This window comes from Pezoporus flaviventris, unplaced genomic scaffold (assembly GCF_033815535.1).
Source record: "Pezoporus flaviventris isolate CSIRO_AGI_PZ_B2104156 unplaced genomic scaffold, CSIRO_AGI_Pfla_v1 ptg000009l, whole genome shotgun sequence".
In the NCBI taxonomy this organism is placed as follows: Eukaryota; Metazoa; Chordata; class Aves; order Psittaciformes; family Psittacidae; genus Pezoporus; species Pezoporus flaviventris.
This window is the reverse complement of record NW_026892557.1, coordinates 102161-118396: the sequence shown is the minus strand read 5'-3', so window position 1 is coordinate 118396 and position 16236 is coordinate 102161. Positions and strand designations below refer to the sequence as shown.

Sequence of the window (16236 nt, the reverse complement as noted above, 5' to 3'; positions counted from 1 at the left end):
TCCATGAAACCTGGGGGCCCGGCCTCATTAAGGGCATCAGAGCATCTTGGCAGCACTGAGGACCACGAGACGGGGCCCAGCTAACTCCTAGGGATCCAGAGGACACCCTGCCCTAGGTGGCCCTTTGCTCTTGGCGGACCTGGGAAGCGGCCGGAGCAGCGGTGATGGACGTCCCTGTGCCCTTGCAGGTGACCCCATGAGCGCAGCCCTGCAGGTGACAGCGTTCGGTCTTGCTCTTCTCTCAACCCTCTTCCTGCTCCTGGCCACGTGCACTGACTGCTGGATGGTGAACGCTGACGACAGCTTGGAGGTGAGCAGAGCAACCGCTCTATGGGTAGCACCTGGGTGCCTTGACACCCATGGGTGACATCCCCACGTCTCCCCAGGCTTGGAAAGGGGACAAGGTGGGATAAACCCATTGTTTTTTCCATGGGGCTTTGTGACTTTCTCCTGCTTCCAGGTGAGCCACAAATGCCGGGGGCTCTGGAGGGAGTGTGTCACCAACATGCAGGACGGGGTCAGGACCTGTGACCAGTATGACTCCATCCTGGCTGACCATCCGGGTAAGTGCCACGGCCTGGAGGCCTTCCTTCAAGTTCAGAGCTAAGAGTTTCCCCTCTTCCCTCTTCAAGATGATCCTCATTGCAAAGGGCTCACCTCCACCAGTCGGTGATGCAGGACCAGGGCTTCTCCTGGCCTCCTGCTCCAGCAGCAGTGCTTTGCAGGCAGAAGTCCCCTTGCTCACAGCCGTGGTGTCACCCAGGCCACCTCTCCTACTTTTCACCCCTCCGTTCACATTTGGTGTTTTAAACATCAACCTGGGGGGTAAAACCAGTCTGGGCAGCAGCATCCCCTGCCCAAGCCTATGCAAGGCGGCCTCGAGGCCGCATCCCGGTGCAGATTGGTGCACCTTAAGTTACTTGGGCTCTTGAGCTGGTCTAATAATGAGCTCACTAAGTCCTGTTGCAGGGTTGCTGGTGAGCTCCTTGCCTATGGCAATGGCAGGCATGGGGTTGGTGAGTCCCACTGTAGGTATCTCCTATGGACACGGCCATGCAGAGCTGGGTCTAGCAGGGACACGGGGAGCAACCTGGAGCGGGGACACCAGTCCCTGTGACCATCCCACAGTCTCCCCTGTTTTTCCCCTTGCTTACCCAGTGAAGATCGTGGTGACACGGACCCTGCTGATCACAGCAGACCTCCTGGCTGGCCTGGCTTTGGCCATGCTGCTCCTCGGGCTGGACTGCATCAAGTTCCTCAAGGAAGATCCCGGTGTCAAACTGAAGATGCGCTACGGGGCCGGCGGCATCCTCGGCGTTGGGAGTGCGTGGCTGGAGCGCTCGGGGTGGGGGGCAAATGGACCTCGTGTCCCATGGGCACCCCTTCAGAGGGGTCTTGGGGAGCACGAGGGGGTTCTCAAGCAGCCCCCTTCCTCTCAGGCATCCTGGGGCTGGTAGGCTCCGTGTGGTACGCGGTGGATGTCTACGTGGAGAGGGCCATGCTGGTGTCACACAACGTGTTCCTGGGAGTCCACTACGACTTCGGGTGGTCGTGCTGGCTGGGCATGGCTGGCTCCATGGGCTGCCTCGTGGCATCGGTGCTGCTGGCCTGCTGCCTCTGTGCCTGCACAGGTCAGTCTGCCCCATTCCATCCCATCCCACCCCATCCCGTAGCCTCCTGCTCTGCCCACGGGTGAAGGACCAGCTCAGGGGTGCAGCCAAACCAAGGGGAACCCCTTTGGTCCAGCCCGTGCGCCCTGGCTGGGTCATGCCAAGGACCCCAGCTGGGTCCCGTAAGGGTACAGAGGTGCAGAAATGCTCCTTCCACATCACTGGGACCTCAAGGTCCTGGGGAAGGTGCACTGGTGCCTACCCAAAGCAGTGGCTGTGCTGCAGCCGCATCACTGTGCCCAGTCAAAGCCTTGCGCTGGTGGCCACATGGATGTGGCCAGTGGAAACCTGGCATCACCATCACAGACATGGGGCAGGTGATGCCTCACCAGATGTTACCTCCAGCCCTCACGCTTGGTCCCTCTCTTGCCATGTCCCCAACACTGCAGCACCCCAGGGTCCCTGCTATTGCCAACCATGCCACAACCCCACGTCTCTCCCAGTAGATCCCAGCAGCCCCCAGCAACCCCAGAGGACTCCCCAGCCCCGGGTCCGAACGGCCACCAGCAAGATGTACGCCATGGACTCCCGTGTGTGATGGGCAGCAGCACCTCCTGCTCCCAGCACCACTGGGGGATGCTCTCCCCCTCCAACCTGACCACATTAAAGCACCATCTTCTATACTGGGACATGTCTGCAACTGGGTTAAGGCTCCAACTGCAGGAGTTGTGCGAGCTACAGCATCAGCAGCTGCAGAAGTCGCCCACAGAGGAGGCTGTTTTCCATAGAGTCCCAGCCTGGTTTGGGTTGAAGGGACCTTAAAGCCCATCCAGCTCCAACCCCTGCCACAGGCAGGGACCCCTTCCACCAGAGCAGCTTGCTCCAAGCCCCTGTGTCCAACCTGGCCTTGAACACTGCCACAGATGGGGCAGCCACAGCTTCTCTGGGCACCCTGTGCCAGCGCCTCAGCACCCTCACAGGGAAGAGCTTCTGCCTAAGAGCTCATTCTCAGTCTCCCCTCTGGCAGGTTAAAGCCATTCCCCTTGGCCTGTCCCTACATCCCTTGTCCCAAGCCCCTCTCCAGCTTTCCTGCAGCCCCTTCAGGCACTGGAGCTGCTCTCAGGTCTCCCCTTCAGGAGCCTTCTCTTCTCCAGGCTGCCCCAGCCCAGCTCTCTCAGCCTGGCTCCAGAGCAGAGCTGCTCCAGCCCTCGCAGCATCTCCATGGCCTCCTCTGGCCTCGCTCCAGCAGCTCCACGTCCCTCTTGTGCTGCTGCCCCAGAGCTGGATCAGGGCTGCAGGGGGGGTCTCCCCAGAGCACAGCAGAGGGGCAGGATCCCCTCCCTGAGCTGCTGCTCACGCTCTGGGGGTGCAGCCCAGCAACACAGGGGGGGTTCTGGGCTCAAGCACTCACTGAAGCCGGGTCATGGGGAGCCTCTCATTGACCAACACCCCCAGGTCCATCCCAGGCTCCTGTTGTTTCCCCACTTCCAGACAGGTTTCATGCAAACAAACCCCAGAAACGTGCTCCTTTAAGGAAAGATGTCCCTGGGTTCCCTGGGGATGCCTCTGGGACACGGAAGCCAATGGAGCTCTTCACATCCCTCCAAAACTCAGCCCGTGCTCTGGAGGCATTCAGTGGGAAGCCAGCTCTGCACAGAGCAACACTGACTCCACGTGGCCCTGGTCAGGCAGGCACCAGCGCTGCTGCAAACACCCCAGAGCTCAGGGGTTTGAGAGCTGGGAAGGGCAAAGAGCCCAGAGCAGTTGGGGAAGGGGTTGGGCACTGGGGGAACGCTGCAGGGGGTCAAGCTGAAGCTCATTGGAGCTGCTCTACCACCGAAGTTGGGTTTTATGGCCACACGGAAAGGGAATTCTGTTTTCTACATGAACTGTAAACCCTCCCTCGCTTGCAAAACACTGCAAAATCAAGCCTGAGCCCCCAGTCACCCCCCAGCCAGCCCCCAGTTGCTGATTTTGTCCTTATTCCCCTACCTCTCACCTCGAGGTTAGCACAGAGAAGCTGTGGCACCGCAGGGAAGCAGCTTTGTGACTTCAAGAACAAGCCCTCGGCTGGACCAGGGCCCTGCAATGAAGGAGGGCAGAGGAGACCCACAGCAGTGCTGCTGTGGCCTGGGCTTGCTGCACAACACTGGTACCTCCAATCCAACAGCTCAGGGCCCTGGAGAAAAGGATGTGGTCACTAAAGCTGTGTGATGGGGATGAAGAACATGACCGAGAGCTGGCTGGGAATGGCAGGGTCTGGTCCAAAGGACGGGCACGGTGCAGGCAGAAGGGGGCCGGAAGGTTTTTAAGTCACAGAATCCCAGCCTGGTTTGGGTTGAAGGGACCTTAAAGCTCATCCAGCTCCAACCCATGCCACGGGCAGGGACCCCTTCCACTAGAGCAGCTTGCTCCAAGCCCCTGTGTCCAACCTGGCCTTGAACACTGCCAGGGATGGGGCAGCCACAGCTTCTCTGGGCACCCTGGGCCAGCGCCTCAGCACCCTCCCAGGGAAGAGCTTCTGCCTAAGAGCTCATCTCAGTCTCCCCTCTGGCAGGTTAAAGCCATTCCCCTTGGCCTGTCCCTACATCCCTTGTCCCAAGCCCCTCTCCAGGTTTCCTGCAGCCCCTTCAGGCACTGGAGCTGCTCCAAGGTCTCCCTTTGGCACCCCCCCCGCCCCGGGAGCTCCTCCACAGCCCTCATGTTCTTACCAGCAGCTTCCAGCTGGTGTTGAGGAGCCGTGGGGCTGGGCAAGGCTGAGCCAGCAGTGACCAGAAGCAGCAGCTCTGGCACTGGTGGGGCAGCCCCAGAGGCGTTCCACAGCGAGGCACAGCTCTGCTTTGTGCTCCATCACCCCCAGTGTGAGCAGGCACCAGGGCTGGAACCCCTGCGCTGACACCAAACCCCTTCCCACCCGGCACCTCAACTAATTTGCAATGATTTTTGTGTTTCACCCCTCAGCCTGTGTGCTCAAGAACTAAAGCAGTCCTTTCCCATCCCCAAGACCCTTTATGAACACTCAAACCCTGTCACAGGAACGAGGGTTTTAAAAGGACCAAGTGCACCAGGTAATTCTTTAAGACCTTTATTAACAGATGCTTGCAGTTTGACTTGAAAAAATCAGGTGTATATTTCATACAAATTAAAAATGAGGTTCTTAAAAATCTCAACTTGACCAGATATGAAACAATTTAAAAACCTTTAAAGGTATATTGAGAAAAAACAGACTTTTAAAAAACGTGTTTATCGTTTCCAAAAGGAGACTTCTTTAGGTAAAAATAATAAAAACCCCATGCTGCATAGACAATGCAGATAGTTCGAGTAATCTGGTCAACAGCAAAAAGCAAGCACTTAAGGTCTTCAGTTCCAATTCTTTTGTTCATTTCTTATTGCTGGAATTTCATTTTCTTTTCTTCTTCATTTCTTAAGTCTTTTCTTTGATGACTAAACTGAAAAAGAGGAAGAAAAGGACCATCAGACCCGTGCCAGGGGTCACACGGATGCTCTGTCCACCAAGACTGACCTGGGAGCACAAATCCTCACTGAGCACCCTCTCACACACAAGAAACCCTCCCCAGCTGCACCTGCTGCCCCCAGCCCACCCCAGGGACCAAACCAGGTGCCTTCCACACAAAACCAACCCAAAAGGACTCCAGAAAGGGAAGAGGAACCCCATCACACCCATCCCCTCCAGGGCAGAGCTGCTCCCATTGGGTTCTGCACACACACAGAGCTCAGGCAGGAGGACAGGGAGTATCTTGGGAAGGTGATGGACGAGCAGATCTACCCACACTTAACAGAGGCAGCCGTGGTAAGCCACTGCCCAGACCACAGGAACCACAACCAGCCAATACTATCAATAGACAGAGCAATCAAAAGGTCCCTGTGGCGTTTCTCTGAAGCTTGTGACATGAAGAACGCGTTCACCATGAAGATGGACACCAGGATCAAACCAGGGCTCGTGCCCAGCACACAGAGAACACCACAGCAAGGCCTGAACCCGTTATGTGAATCCATCAGCACTCCAGCCCCTCAGCCCTCACAGAGAGGTCTGCGGCTGCTGGCACCAAACTCTGCCCAGCTCCTGCACTCCCTGCTCATCCCACTAACAGGAGGGGTCCCACCAGAACCCAGATGTGCCGTTCTGTTTGCCAGCCCTCCGAGGCAACAAGTGAGGAGTGAGACACAACAGAGTGGGATATGAACACTGGCGAGAGGAAATACAGAGAAAGAGAGAAGAACAGGCAAGGAAGGTGCCAGAAAAAGTAGAAAGAGTCCAAGCAACGAAAACATTCCCAAATCAACAGAGCTGCCCACCAGAAGACAGCTCAGACCATCAGAGCAAGAGTCGGATCATAACCCATCTACCTCACAACTAAATCCACCTTTCACATCCGTGCCATCCTCCCCAGTGGCAAAGCCACCGGTACCACAGCGCTTCAAACAGGTGCCCCGCACTCTCCACAGGAAAGTGGCCAATCTGCCAGGTTTTCCAGCACTTCCTTGGGAACTTTGCATCAGCTTCCTACACACCAGTGCTGACAGTACTTAACACCATCTGCTTCACCTTGGGGACTGAGTGACGAGGGCTCAGGCACCCACAGGACAGAGTAAACCCCTGTCCCCACCTCTCCCGGCTTTGCCACTCCACCAGCCCCACCTCAGCGACTATTTCTGGGCGGACAACAGCAGCTCCGAGTCTCACCTACTGAGCACAGCCAACGGGAGCTATCCCACGGCAGTGACTCCAGCAACACCCATTAAAAGCAGCTCACCGAGGCCTCCCCACCTCATAGCTCTGCAGCTATGGGGTCGCACCACGCGAGCGCCAAGAGCAGGGGAGGGCCGGCGGTGCTCCGGAGGCACCGCACGCACACGCACCCGGATGATGGTAGAGGTGGAAAGCCGGTGTTTACTCAGCCCCGCCCTGCTCGGCCTCGGGAGCGGACGTGTTCTCAGCTGGTGGTTCGGCTGCCTTCGTCTCTTTGCCATCTTGTGGTTTAGGGTTCTCCGGGCGTCTGCGTCGGTAGTTGAAGTTACGGCGGTACCGACGTTGAGGTGGTTGCTGACTTTGGGTCTCGTCCCCTTGGTTCTCTTTATCTTCTTCGTTCCCGTCCTCTCTAGGCTGTCTCTGACGAGGAGGACCCCTGAAAGTCAAGCTAGGCTTTAACAGTGCAGCATCTGACCATCGCCATGTTCTGTCTCTGTTGCTAAAAGGGAGGGTTAAAAGGGAAGAAGTTGATCTGCAGCATACCTGCGAAATCGTGGTCTATAACCTCGGTACATGTTCTGCCTGACTGGTCTGCCTTGTTCTCCTGCACCCTGGCTGTCAGCACCCTGGAAGACATTCAGCAACAAACCACCTTAGCCACCTGCAAAAGTGTGTTGAGGCTACAACTAGTCAAGCTGTGAGGAAGAGGTAGATATAGATGAGACCCTTGGTGACATGGGTTAGTGGTGACCTTAGCAGTGCTGGGGAACTGTTGGGCTTGATGATCTTAAAGGTCTTTTCCAGCCCTTTTGATTCTATGGCTGTGAGAGGGCTGGCAAGTTAAGCCCAAGGCACATAAGGTGGGCAGCGGTCCTAGGGCACAGCAGCACACATAGAACAAATCACAGAACAGTTTGGGTGGGAAAGGACCTTAAGATCCTCTAGCTCCCAGCCCCAATATGACGTAGAAGTTGTTCTCCTCACGTTAATCATATAGCAAGTTAACCCAAATCCAAACTGCTTTTTAAACTGTGACATCGGGACCTTCAGTTCATTGGCTGCTGCAATCCAAAACCTGCTGCAACCTCTTCATCTTGCTCCCAAACCTCCCCCTAACCATTCCCTGCACAACAAGAAGCAGCAGCCCAGCACCCAGCGTAGCCTCCCTCTCAAGCACAGTTACCTCCACCATCTCTCCCTGCACGGGAGGGTTGGAATACTGTGGTCGACGCCCGTAGGGCCTACGCATGTAGTAAGGTGGGTACCGCCGCCTGCGATAGGGACGGCGTTGCTGGGCTTGACCTTCTGGTATGTTCTCTGCTCCTTCGTTCTTTTCCCCACTCTCACTGTTCTGGTAGTTCTGCTGGTAGTTGCGTGGAGGACCCCTGCGACGTGGGTATCGTCTGTAATGGTTACGGTCTGCTGCGTATTTGCTGCCTTGCACTGGGACTCCACCAGGACCGGTAACGTTTGCTGCCTCCGCGCCCTGCAGAGCGGGGATGGTGTTAGGGGCACAGGCACATCAATCCCTGTGTCATTTAGCACCCAGTAAGGATTTATAACCCCACTGGAAAGCCATCAGGCACCAGCTCAGCCCCAGGGACCTCACACCAGCTTTTCCACGCACCCACCAACACCCAAGAGTCACATTTACCTTCTCTCCTTCAACCACATCAAACTCCACGGTCTCTCCATCTCCTACGCTGCGGAGGTACTTCCTGGGGTTATTCTTCTTTATGGCAGTCTAACAACAAAACATTGCACGATTACACTTACAGCACAGCATGAGGGTACTACTTAGTACTCTCCCTTTTATTTTAACATTAAGGAATTTGAGTATTAGTATCTTAGGAGAAAGACCAGTTGAGCTGCTGTGAAAATCCAGGAAGCCATAAAATGTACCTGCAGTACTACAGCTGTGGCCTATCTGCAACATGGAGCAGCTTTACCATGCACTGCAAACAACTGTCAACACGCTGTCTGCTAGCTGGAAAAGCAGTCTGAAAACAAACCCTCGCCCCCCATACACACCGGCCATAGTATTCCTAACCAGAGCTCAGATGAAAAGCCCCAGAGCAGCTACACATCCCTCTGAAGCACACACACAAACCTATCCGCCCTTCCAGCTGCACGCTCAGACTCCCAGTCCCCACCAGCTCCCACACCACCACATCGTGCAGCGGCCATCGATGGCCAGAACTCAAGAGATTTCCTCCTCCAAGGCTTCCAATACCACCACTTCAGCCACAGTATTTACCAATCGATCACAAGTTTACTCCTGCTGTGTATGCTGCACCAAGGATTAGCCCTCCCAAGGTGTCAGCACCAGACAAGCCTTTGTGTCGGTGCCTGCATGAGAAATGACAGTACCAGAAAACACTGACTTTTCTGTGCTATTCAGCAGTGGATTAAGTTTCTGACAGATGAGTTAATGCTCGATGTGCACAGCTCAGCCACATCCTGCTTATCAAACACTTTGAACAGTAACACGAGTGTAACAACTTCACAAAAAATCACCAGCAACACCATCTGAGGAGGTTTTTCCCCCTCTATGGGATCAAATCCATGGCAAAACATGCCCACAGGTCTCAGCCTATAAAGCAGTGATTTTAAGGGAAAGCCTTATTCCAACAGCAGCTGAGTCCAACAGCTCTTCATGAGACCCCAGCCCCATGATGGAGATGGGGAAAAAGCACAAACAGGCCAATTCTGTTTGAGATTAGACCCCCGAAACTGGTTTGCAATGAAAATTCTGACACACATCGCTGCCAAACCATGCTTCCAGAAACACAGGCAGCAGCTACATGACAAGTCCTGAGAGCTGACTTGTAAGTCAAGGTCATTTACAGGTTACTCTACTTGCAAACTGAGTAATGAGGTCTGACAGCTTTCCTTCGGGGTGTGTATTCCTGCCTCAGAACATACAGACACAGCACAGCCACTTGGCCCTTCTCCACTGCCCATTACAGAATAACCTTTCATAAACAAATGCCTCTACATTTTAATCACAGGTAATTTAGATGTGGCCCAAGCAAGAAGCCGAGAGCTGGCAAAACCAAACTCGAGTCAAACGCTTTCCGGGGTTCCTTTTCCCTCTCTTTGTGTTTACAACAGGGGCCATGTATCCCTAACTTGAAACAAAAGAACAACCCATGGACTCCAGCCATAACCCACACTCCCCATGGCACTCCTGCGGGCTGCTTCACAACAGGAGAGCCCAAGAGAGAAAGGGTAGAAAAGCACAGTGCTTACACACAGCCTTACAACTCAGAGGACTAAGCTAAAATCAACCTGCTGCATGGAATAAGCCATGGGTGTGGTGCTCACTCTGGTCTAGCTTCCAGAGATTACAAGCTCACTGGAAGTTACATCTATTAAAGCATGCACCAGGCTTCCACTGAAAGCCTGGAGCAATAAATCATGCACAAGTTTTGCCTAGAAGAAACAACAAACCCGACTTCTTCAGTGGCACTTCATTTTGATCACAGCACAACTAATTTCTCTCCTTGCTGCATGCTTTTCATTTATCTATTTCCACATCCTTACCTAACAGCTATTTGAATCCTCCACAAAGCAACTTACCCCAAGCCAACAGCATACAAGGTAGCAGCCTGCTCAACCCACCTATCTCACCTCCTGTGACAGCTGTACATGGACATACACAGCCTCTGGTGACAAGCAGGCTCTGCTTGTGACCCAGTAGTAAGAAACAGTTTCCGTTCAAGTAACAGCTCTTGGAAAACACAGGCTCCTTCACAACTTCAATCCTACCCCCAGAGGACACACAGCAAGTTTCAGAGGTAACAAGGATCTTACCTGATGGACAAACACATCTTCCTTGGTGTCATTCCTGCAAGACAACAGGAAATTGAAATTCATGTAGGAAATGCACGGTAAATTAAGAATTCAGTTGTTTGGGGTGGGGACAAAACATGGATCTCTCAAGACACCTAGCTTTCAGCATCTGCCTTGCTCCTCCAACCTGCTCTCAACTAGTTCCCTACCAGCTTACTGCTTGAAGTAAACAGACTGTAACATAGCTATACATGTTGTATGTTCAGAGCACACACACAGGTCCAGTAAGTCACGTGTAGAAGCATTCTTCCTCTCTCTTGCACACCCCCTCTATCCTTCACACCCCTCTCATGGACATGTTTGAAGAAGGAAGAACTCCTGAGAGTGAGCAGCCTTCGGAACACCACCTACTGCAGCCTTTGAAACAGGCTGTATCACCACTCAAGCCTTGTGTGATGAGGCAGAGCTCCAGCCTCTCCACCTCAACATTCCCTTCCTTCAAGGAGCAACCCCTGAAGGCTCCAGGGTGAGCCAAGCTGCACTGGTGAGCAGAGAGGAAAGAGCTTGGCTTTTCCAAGAAAACAGCTCAAGTCTCTACCTACAAGGATCCAAACGCATCCCTCAGCGTGAGCATGACAGAGCTCCCACAACTTCCATGCTGAGGCTGGACAAACACAACACGGCACCAACTGAAGTCAGGAGAGTTTCTGTTCTGCACTTCAATGCTACAGCAGAAAGAGCCTCCACGCTGTGAGGGCTCCTAACAGACCCACAGCCCTGCACCAGGCTCACACCCTACAACAGCACCTTGCTGTGGTGTTGGCATCTTCAGTCAATGCAAGGGTTTGAATCCACAGCAGAGCAGCTTTTATTTCCTACAATGACTGCTTGAGGACACTGCAAAGCAGGCTTGTGTGGAGCTGTGCTCAGAGCTGCAGAGCTTGCAGGTATGGAGAACAGAAGAAGGGATTTTGTTGTATTTCCTTAAGGTGAAGCCAGGTGTTTCTCACAGTTAGCTTTAAAACAGGAAGACTCTTCCAAAAACTCAGACCAAGCTATGGCTGTTCTGTCAGACAGCACCAGCAGAATTAAGTCACTCTGTCCCCTCATCGACCAGATGCTTACAAACCTCAAAGGTTACTGGGAAAATGGTAGCCAAAAGGGCACAAAGCAGAGCCAGTCTGATCATCATGAAAGAGCATCCAGAAGCTCTTGCAAAGCCTGAACCTAAATACTTTCCTCTTCACAACACAAGGTCTTTTACCAGATGCCCCTAAAGCTCAACAGCTTCCCAAGAGCCCAGTAACAGGCTTTCAATAGAGTGCTGAACACCTTCCTTCACTTGGTTAAAAAGTGGTAGTAAGTTCTTGTGGTCGTGCTCTGCACACGAGGACACCCTACATACTTTCCCAAGGGTGATTTTGAGCAATCCCACTGGATGCTTGTTCCCAAAGTCCTTTGGAAAAGCAGGTTTAGATCTTTGGAAAAGCTGGAGGTTTAGATCAACACATGACTCAGTTGCACAGACAGAGCTCAAGGTGTACACACAGATAAAACACACTGATCAGTTTTCAAGCCCAGCACCACCCAAGACGCTTCCTGACGCACTTTTCCATGTAGACACAGCAAGCACAGGGCCACCTGGGTGGTGCAAATGCAATAATCACTTTCTCAAAGCAAGTTTGAGATGGTACAAAAGAAGCCCCATTCTCCAGGCCTAAAAAGCCATTCAGCTCATGCTTCCACTAAATGGCTATCTCTGCAACCTCCTAATCCATAAAAATAAAGGAATCAAAGCAGCACAAGTCAAGCAAACACCACCTTAAGTCCAGCAGAGCACTAACTAGAAGCCAGACCCCACACACAGCTCAAGTCATGGCAAGAGGGCCTGCAAAGGCATTTGTTACTTTGACAACTGTGACAAACAACTGACAGACACTCAGAATCCAAACTCCTATTGAGTTTGATTCAGAAACACACAGAACAGAACAGAACCACACTTGCAACATGAAAAGAACACAGGAAATACTTGAGACTGACGTGCACCTTCATCAAAGCTAAACTTCAGTTCCAAAGCTCATTTCAGCTGCAAGCAGGCTCAGCTAAAGCTCCCCTCACAGAAGCCAGAGAGATTCCAGAGTTGAGGAAATGTCTTCCAGATCCGTTCCCAGGCTGTGGCTCTAATCTCTTGATAACATGATGGGTTTCTCATTAAAAATGGCAACCTCAGGGATTAAACAGCTGCCAAATGAATGAGTGGGGAAGCCACTCGGATGTCTTCACTCCTGCTGCTGCCTCCTCACTTGACTCACATCACTGAGCTGTGCCACTACTGAGGGAAACAGGAAAAAAGCCTTCCCTGGAGGGAGGGTTTGCGGCCTGTGACTTTACACGTGCTTACAACAGCCCAAGCAGCTTAAAGCACTGATGACTACAGGACACTTAACATGGAAACGCTACATGAAGAATGCAAACTGGGCAGAGAGTGGAGTTCTGAGTGTTGCAGGCATGAAACCCATTAAGGAGCTTGGCAGACAGTTAAGACTGGGTCATAAGGTAACAGACAGTTACAAAAAGGCAGTACTGAAGCAAACCTAAATAAAAGGCCAAATATAAAGCACCACTACATACTCTAGGGAAACCTTAGAGCAGCTCCAGTGCCTAAAGGGGCTGCAGGAAACCTGGAGAGGGGCTTGGGACAAGGGATGTAGGGACAGGCCAAGGGGAATGGCTTTAACCTGCCAGAGGGGAGACTGAGATGAGCTCTTAGGCAGAAGCTCTTCCCTGTGAGGGTGCTGAGGCGCTGGCACAGGGTGCCCAGAGAAGCTGTGGCTGCCCCATCCCTGGCAGTGTTCAAGGCCGGGTTGGACACAGGGGCTTGGAGCAAGCTGCTCTAGTGGAAGGGGTCCCTGCCCGTGGCATGGGTTGAAGCTGGGTGAGCTTTAAGGTCCCTTCCAACACAAACCAGGCTGGGATTCTATAATTCCCCAAGTCCTTCAGTCAAATTCTGATACTGTGGGGCTGAAGCACCACATGGTTAAGGGGAAGAGCTCCTTGGAATGTGGCCTCTGCAGAACAAGCCACAGGGAGACCTCCAGAGCTACCCAGTACCCGAACTGCCTTGCAGAGCAGTTCCAGGACTCCTCTACTGCTGCACACCCTCACCAATATCTGTTTTAAGCACTTATACAACTCCTTAAGTGCCCCAGTTTTGCTTTCAAACCAACTACTGTCACAGAAACACCCTTCTGGGCACTTGTGTCCTGAGAGCCCCTTAAAAGGCTCCGGTCTTGTGACATAAAACAACCTGGATTTTGCTGCTCTCCCCATGCACTCTGGGTCTCCTCAGGAGAGCGGGCTTTTAACTACACCAAGCACTCACCTCCTATTTTCTGACACTGATGGACTGAACCTCACGCAGGAGCTTACACAAACACCAACAGCCGGCCTTTAATACCCAAACCCGACCAAACCAAGCCCCTCGAAAACCGCCGTGAAAAGGCATCGCTTCAACACCATAACCGTGACCACCACAATAAACGCATCGAGCCCGTGAGGCCGCAGCACTCAGGAACACCGGCACCGGGGTAGGCCCCAGTGTCACGGAGAAGTGACAGAGCCCGCTCCCTCCCTCCCCTCCCCGCGGGCCGCCCCCTCACCTGTTGATGAAGCCGTAACCGTTCCTCACGTTGAACCATTTGACAGTGCCCAAAACCTTCGTTGCTGGGGAAAGGGAGGAAGAGGAGAAGGGAGGAAGAGGAGAAGAAGAGGCGGCGGCGTCAGGGCGGCACGTGGCGGGGCGGCGCGCACAAAGGCCCCGCGTGGCGGACATCTTGGGCCTCCCCGCCCCCACCCCCCGCCGGCACGCGGGGCCCGGCGGCGCGCGCGGCGGGAGGAGGAGGAGGAGGAGGAGGAGGAAGGCGTTGGGAGCCCCAACGGCCGCGCGCGCGCGCGCCCCCGCCGCCGCCGCCTCCTCCTCCTCCCGCCGCCGCGCGCGCGCCGCCCCTCAGCGATGGCGGGCCCGGCGTGTGAGGGAAGGGAAGGGAAGGGAAGGGGGGGCGGTTGTGCTCGCGCCGCCGCTTCCCCCCCCCCCACCTCCTCCTCCTCCTCCTCCCCCTCATCAACCGCCCCCCGTCCCCGTCCCCTCACCGATGACCTTCTTGTCCCCGCCGGCGGGAGGAGCCGCCGAGGCCAGGCCGCTGCCCCCGTTCCCGGTACCGCCGTTAGGTTTGGAGTCGGCGGTGGCGGCGGGGGGGGCCGCCGCGGGGACGGGGGCGGCGGGCGGCTGGGTCTCGGCCTCGCTGCTCATGGCGGCGGCTGCTCGGTGCGGACGGTGGTGGTGACCGGCTGTTAGCGCCGCCTCCCGCGGTGTGATGGTGACTGCGGCCGGCCGTGGGGGGGGGGGGGGGGCTGCTCCCTGCTCCGGGCTCGCTGAGCTCCGCTCTCCGCTCCCGAGACCGATCGAACTGGCCACAATGGCGGCCCGCACCGGCTAGCCACCCCGCGCGCCCCGCCCGCGCCACACGCCATTCGCCGCTCGGGATGCCAGTTAAGCTCCGAGCGAACCCATTGGCTCGCACCCTCCCGGCTACCGCCCCTCGCCCAACGCCTATTGGCCGAGCCTCCTGCCTTTCCTCAGCAGCGCGCGCCCATTGGCTGCTGAGGCCGCCGCTGCCAGGCTCCCTTTTCTTACCGGCCAACCCGGAGTCCCCACCCCCGCTCTCTGATTGGCCGCCGCCGTTCGCTCCCGCCCCACAACGGGCACGACCGGGGCAGGGCGCGCTCCATGTGGCGGCGGTTCCGGGGGTACCGCAGCGGCCGTAACCGACGGCAGGAGCCCGGGACCGTTAACGGCGGCGGGGACCGGGCCGAGCCGCTCCGTGTCACTGAGGCACGGAGAGCCGGGCTGCAGCCCCGCCGCAGGGCTCCCTTAGAGCCCTCATTACCCTTTTCCGTCCCACCCCTCCATTCCCATCCTATCCTTTCCTTCCCAGTGGAGCTGCTTCACCCCGGGGCTGGGGGAAGGCTGTGGGGCAGCTCGCCCTGCCCGGAGCTGGCCTCTTCAACGTGATGGAACCCTTCTCTGCCGATGCCTCCATCCCATGTGTCCACCTGACAGCGGCTGAGAGATCCCAGATCTCTGCTGGATTCCCCACATGGGAAGGTCCAAGGGAAACCCAGGGTTCTCCTCCACCAAGTTCTCCTCCTTGGGCACACAGAGCCCTGCCCTTGGCTATGTCATTCCTCCCCCATCCCTCCCGCTACGTCCAGCTCTGGGGCAGCAGCACAAGAGGGACGTGGAGCTGTTGGAGAGAGGCCAGAGGAGGCCATGGAGATGCTGCGAGGGCTGGAGCAGCTCTGCTCTGGAGCCAGGCTGAGAGAGCTGGGCTGGGGCAGCCTGGACAAGAGAAGGCTCCTGAAGGGGAGACCTGAGAGCAGCTCCAGTGCCTGAAGGGGCTGCAGGAAAGCTGGAGAGGGGCTGGGGACAAGGGATGTAGGGACAGGCCAAGGGGAATGGCTTTAACCTGCCAGAGGGGAGACTGAGATGAGCTCTTAGGCAGAAGCTCTTCCCTGGGAGGGTGCTGAGGCGCTGGCACAGGGTGCCTAGAGAAGCTGTGGCTGCCTCATCCCTGGCAGTGTTCAAGGGCAGGTTGGACACAGGGGCTTGGAGCAAGCTGCTCTAGTGGAAGGTGTCCCTGCCCGTGGCAGGGGTTGGAAATGGATGAGCTTTAAGGTCCCTTCAACCCAAACCAGGCTGGGATTCTGTGATAAGAAAAGGGAAAGGTCACCAGCAACCACCCAAGGTCTCTGGGAGCTCACCCATCACTCCACCACCTTTGCAACCAATGGGTATCCCCTTGAGATCAGTCCTTCCAGTGTCACCTCTGCATCAAATGCCCGTTTTCCCATCCCACAGTGAAGAACAGATGCCAGTTCCCCACACTGCACCATGACTGGGTGAGGGGCTTGGATGGGACCAAGATCAAGTGACCACAACAACCAGCATGCATGTCTCATCAAGCCATCTTGGTAACTTTTCAATGGTACCTCCAACTAAGCTAATGGAGTAAAGAGCCTGAAAACACAATCCCACAAGGGGTCTGCATCAGGATTATTGCC

At 55.3% G+C, this 16236-nt stretch overlaps 2 protein-coding genes across 4 annotated transcripts; one reads left to right on the top strand and one right to left on the bottom strand.

Moving 5' to 3' along the window:
* The first annotated feature begins 37 nt into the window (after positions 1-37).
* On the top strand, positions 38-2538 carry LOC133267605 (claudin-16-like). The gene is made up of 5 exons (XM_061450017.1): positions 38-341; positions 435-563; positions 1159-1323; positions 1440-1631; positions 2117-2538. The coding sequence occupies exons 1-5, from the start codon at positions 197-199 to the stop codon at positions 2206-2208; spliced, it is 723 nt and encodes a 240-aa protein (XP_061306001.1). The 5' UTR covers positions 38-196; the 3' UTR covers positions 2209-2538.
* Positions 2539-4679: 2141 nt separating this feature from the next.
* YBX1 (Y-box binding protein 1) lies at positions 4680-14615 on the bottom strand. 3 transcript variants are annotated; one of them, XM_061450034.1, is made up of 8 exons: positions 14266-14615; positions 13776-13839; positions 10138-10171; positions 7976-8065; positions 7505-7807; positions 6865-6947; positions 6492-6769; positions 4680-5054 (listed from the first exon to the last, which is right to left on the bottom strand). In XM_061450034.1, exons 1-7 carry the CDS (start codon positions 14423-14425, stop codon positions 6523-6525), a joined length of 981 nt encoding a protein of 326 aa, XP_061306018.1. In that variant the 5' UTR covers positions 14426-14615; the 3' UTR covers positions 4680-5054; positions 6492-6522. The 3 variants fall into 3 exon arrangements, with proteins under 3 accessions (XP_061306018.1, XP_061306017.1, XP_061306019.1); XM_061450033.1 differs by having other exon boundaries at positions 4680-5059; positions 14266-14613; XM_061450035.1 differs by having other exon boundaries at positions 4680-5059; positions 6492-6757; positions 14266-14609.
* Between the last annotated feature and the right edge of the window lie 1621 nt (positions 14616-16236).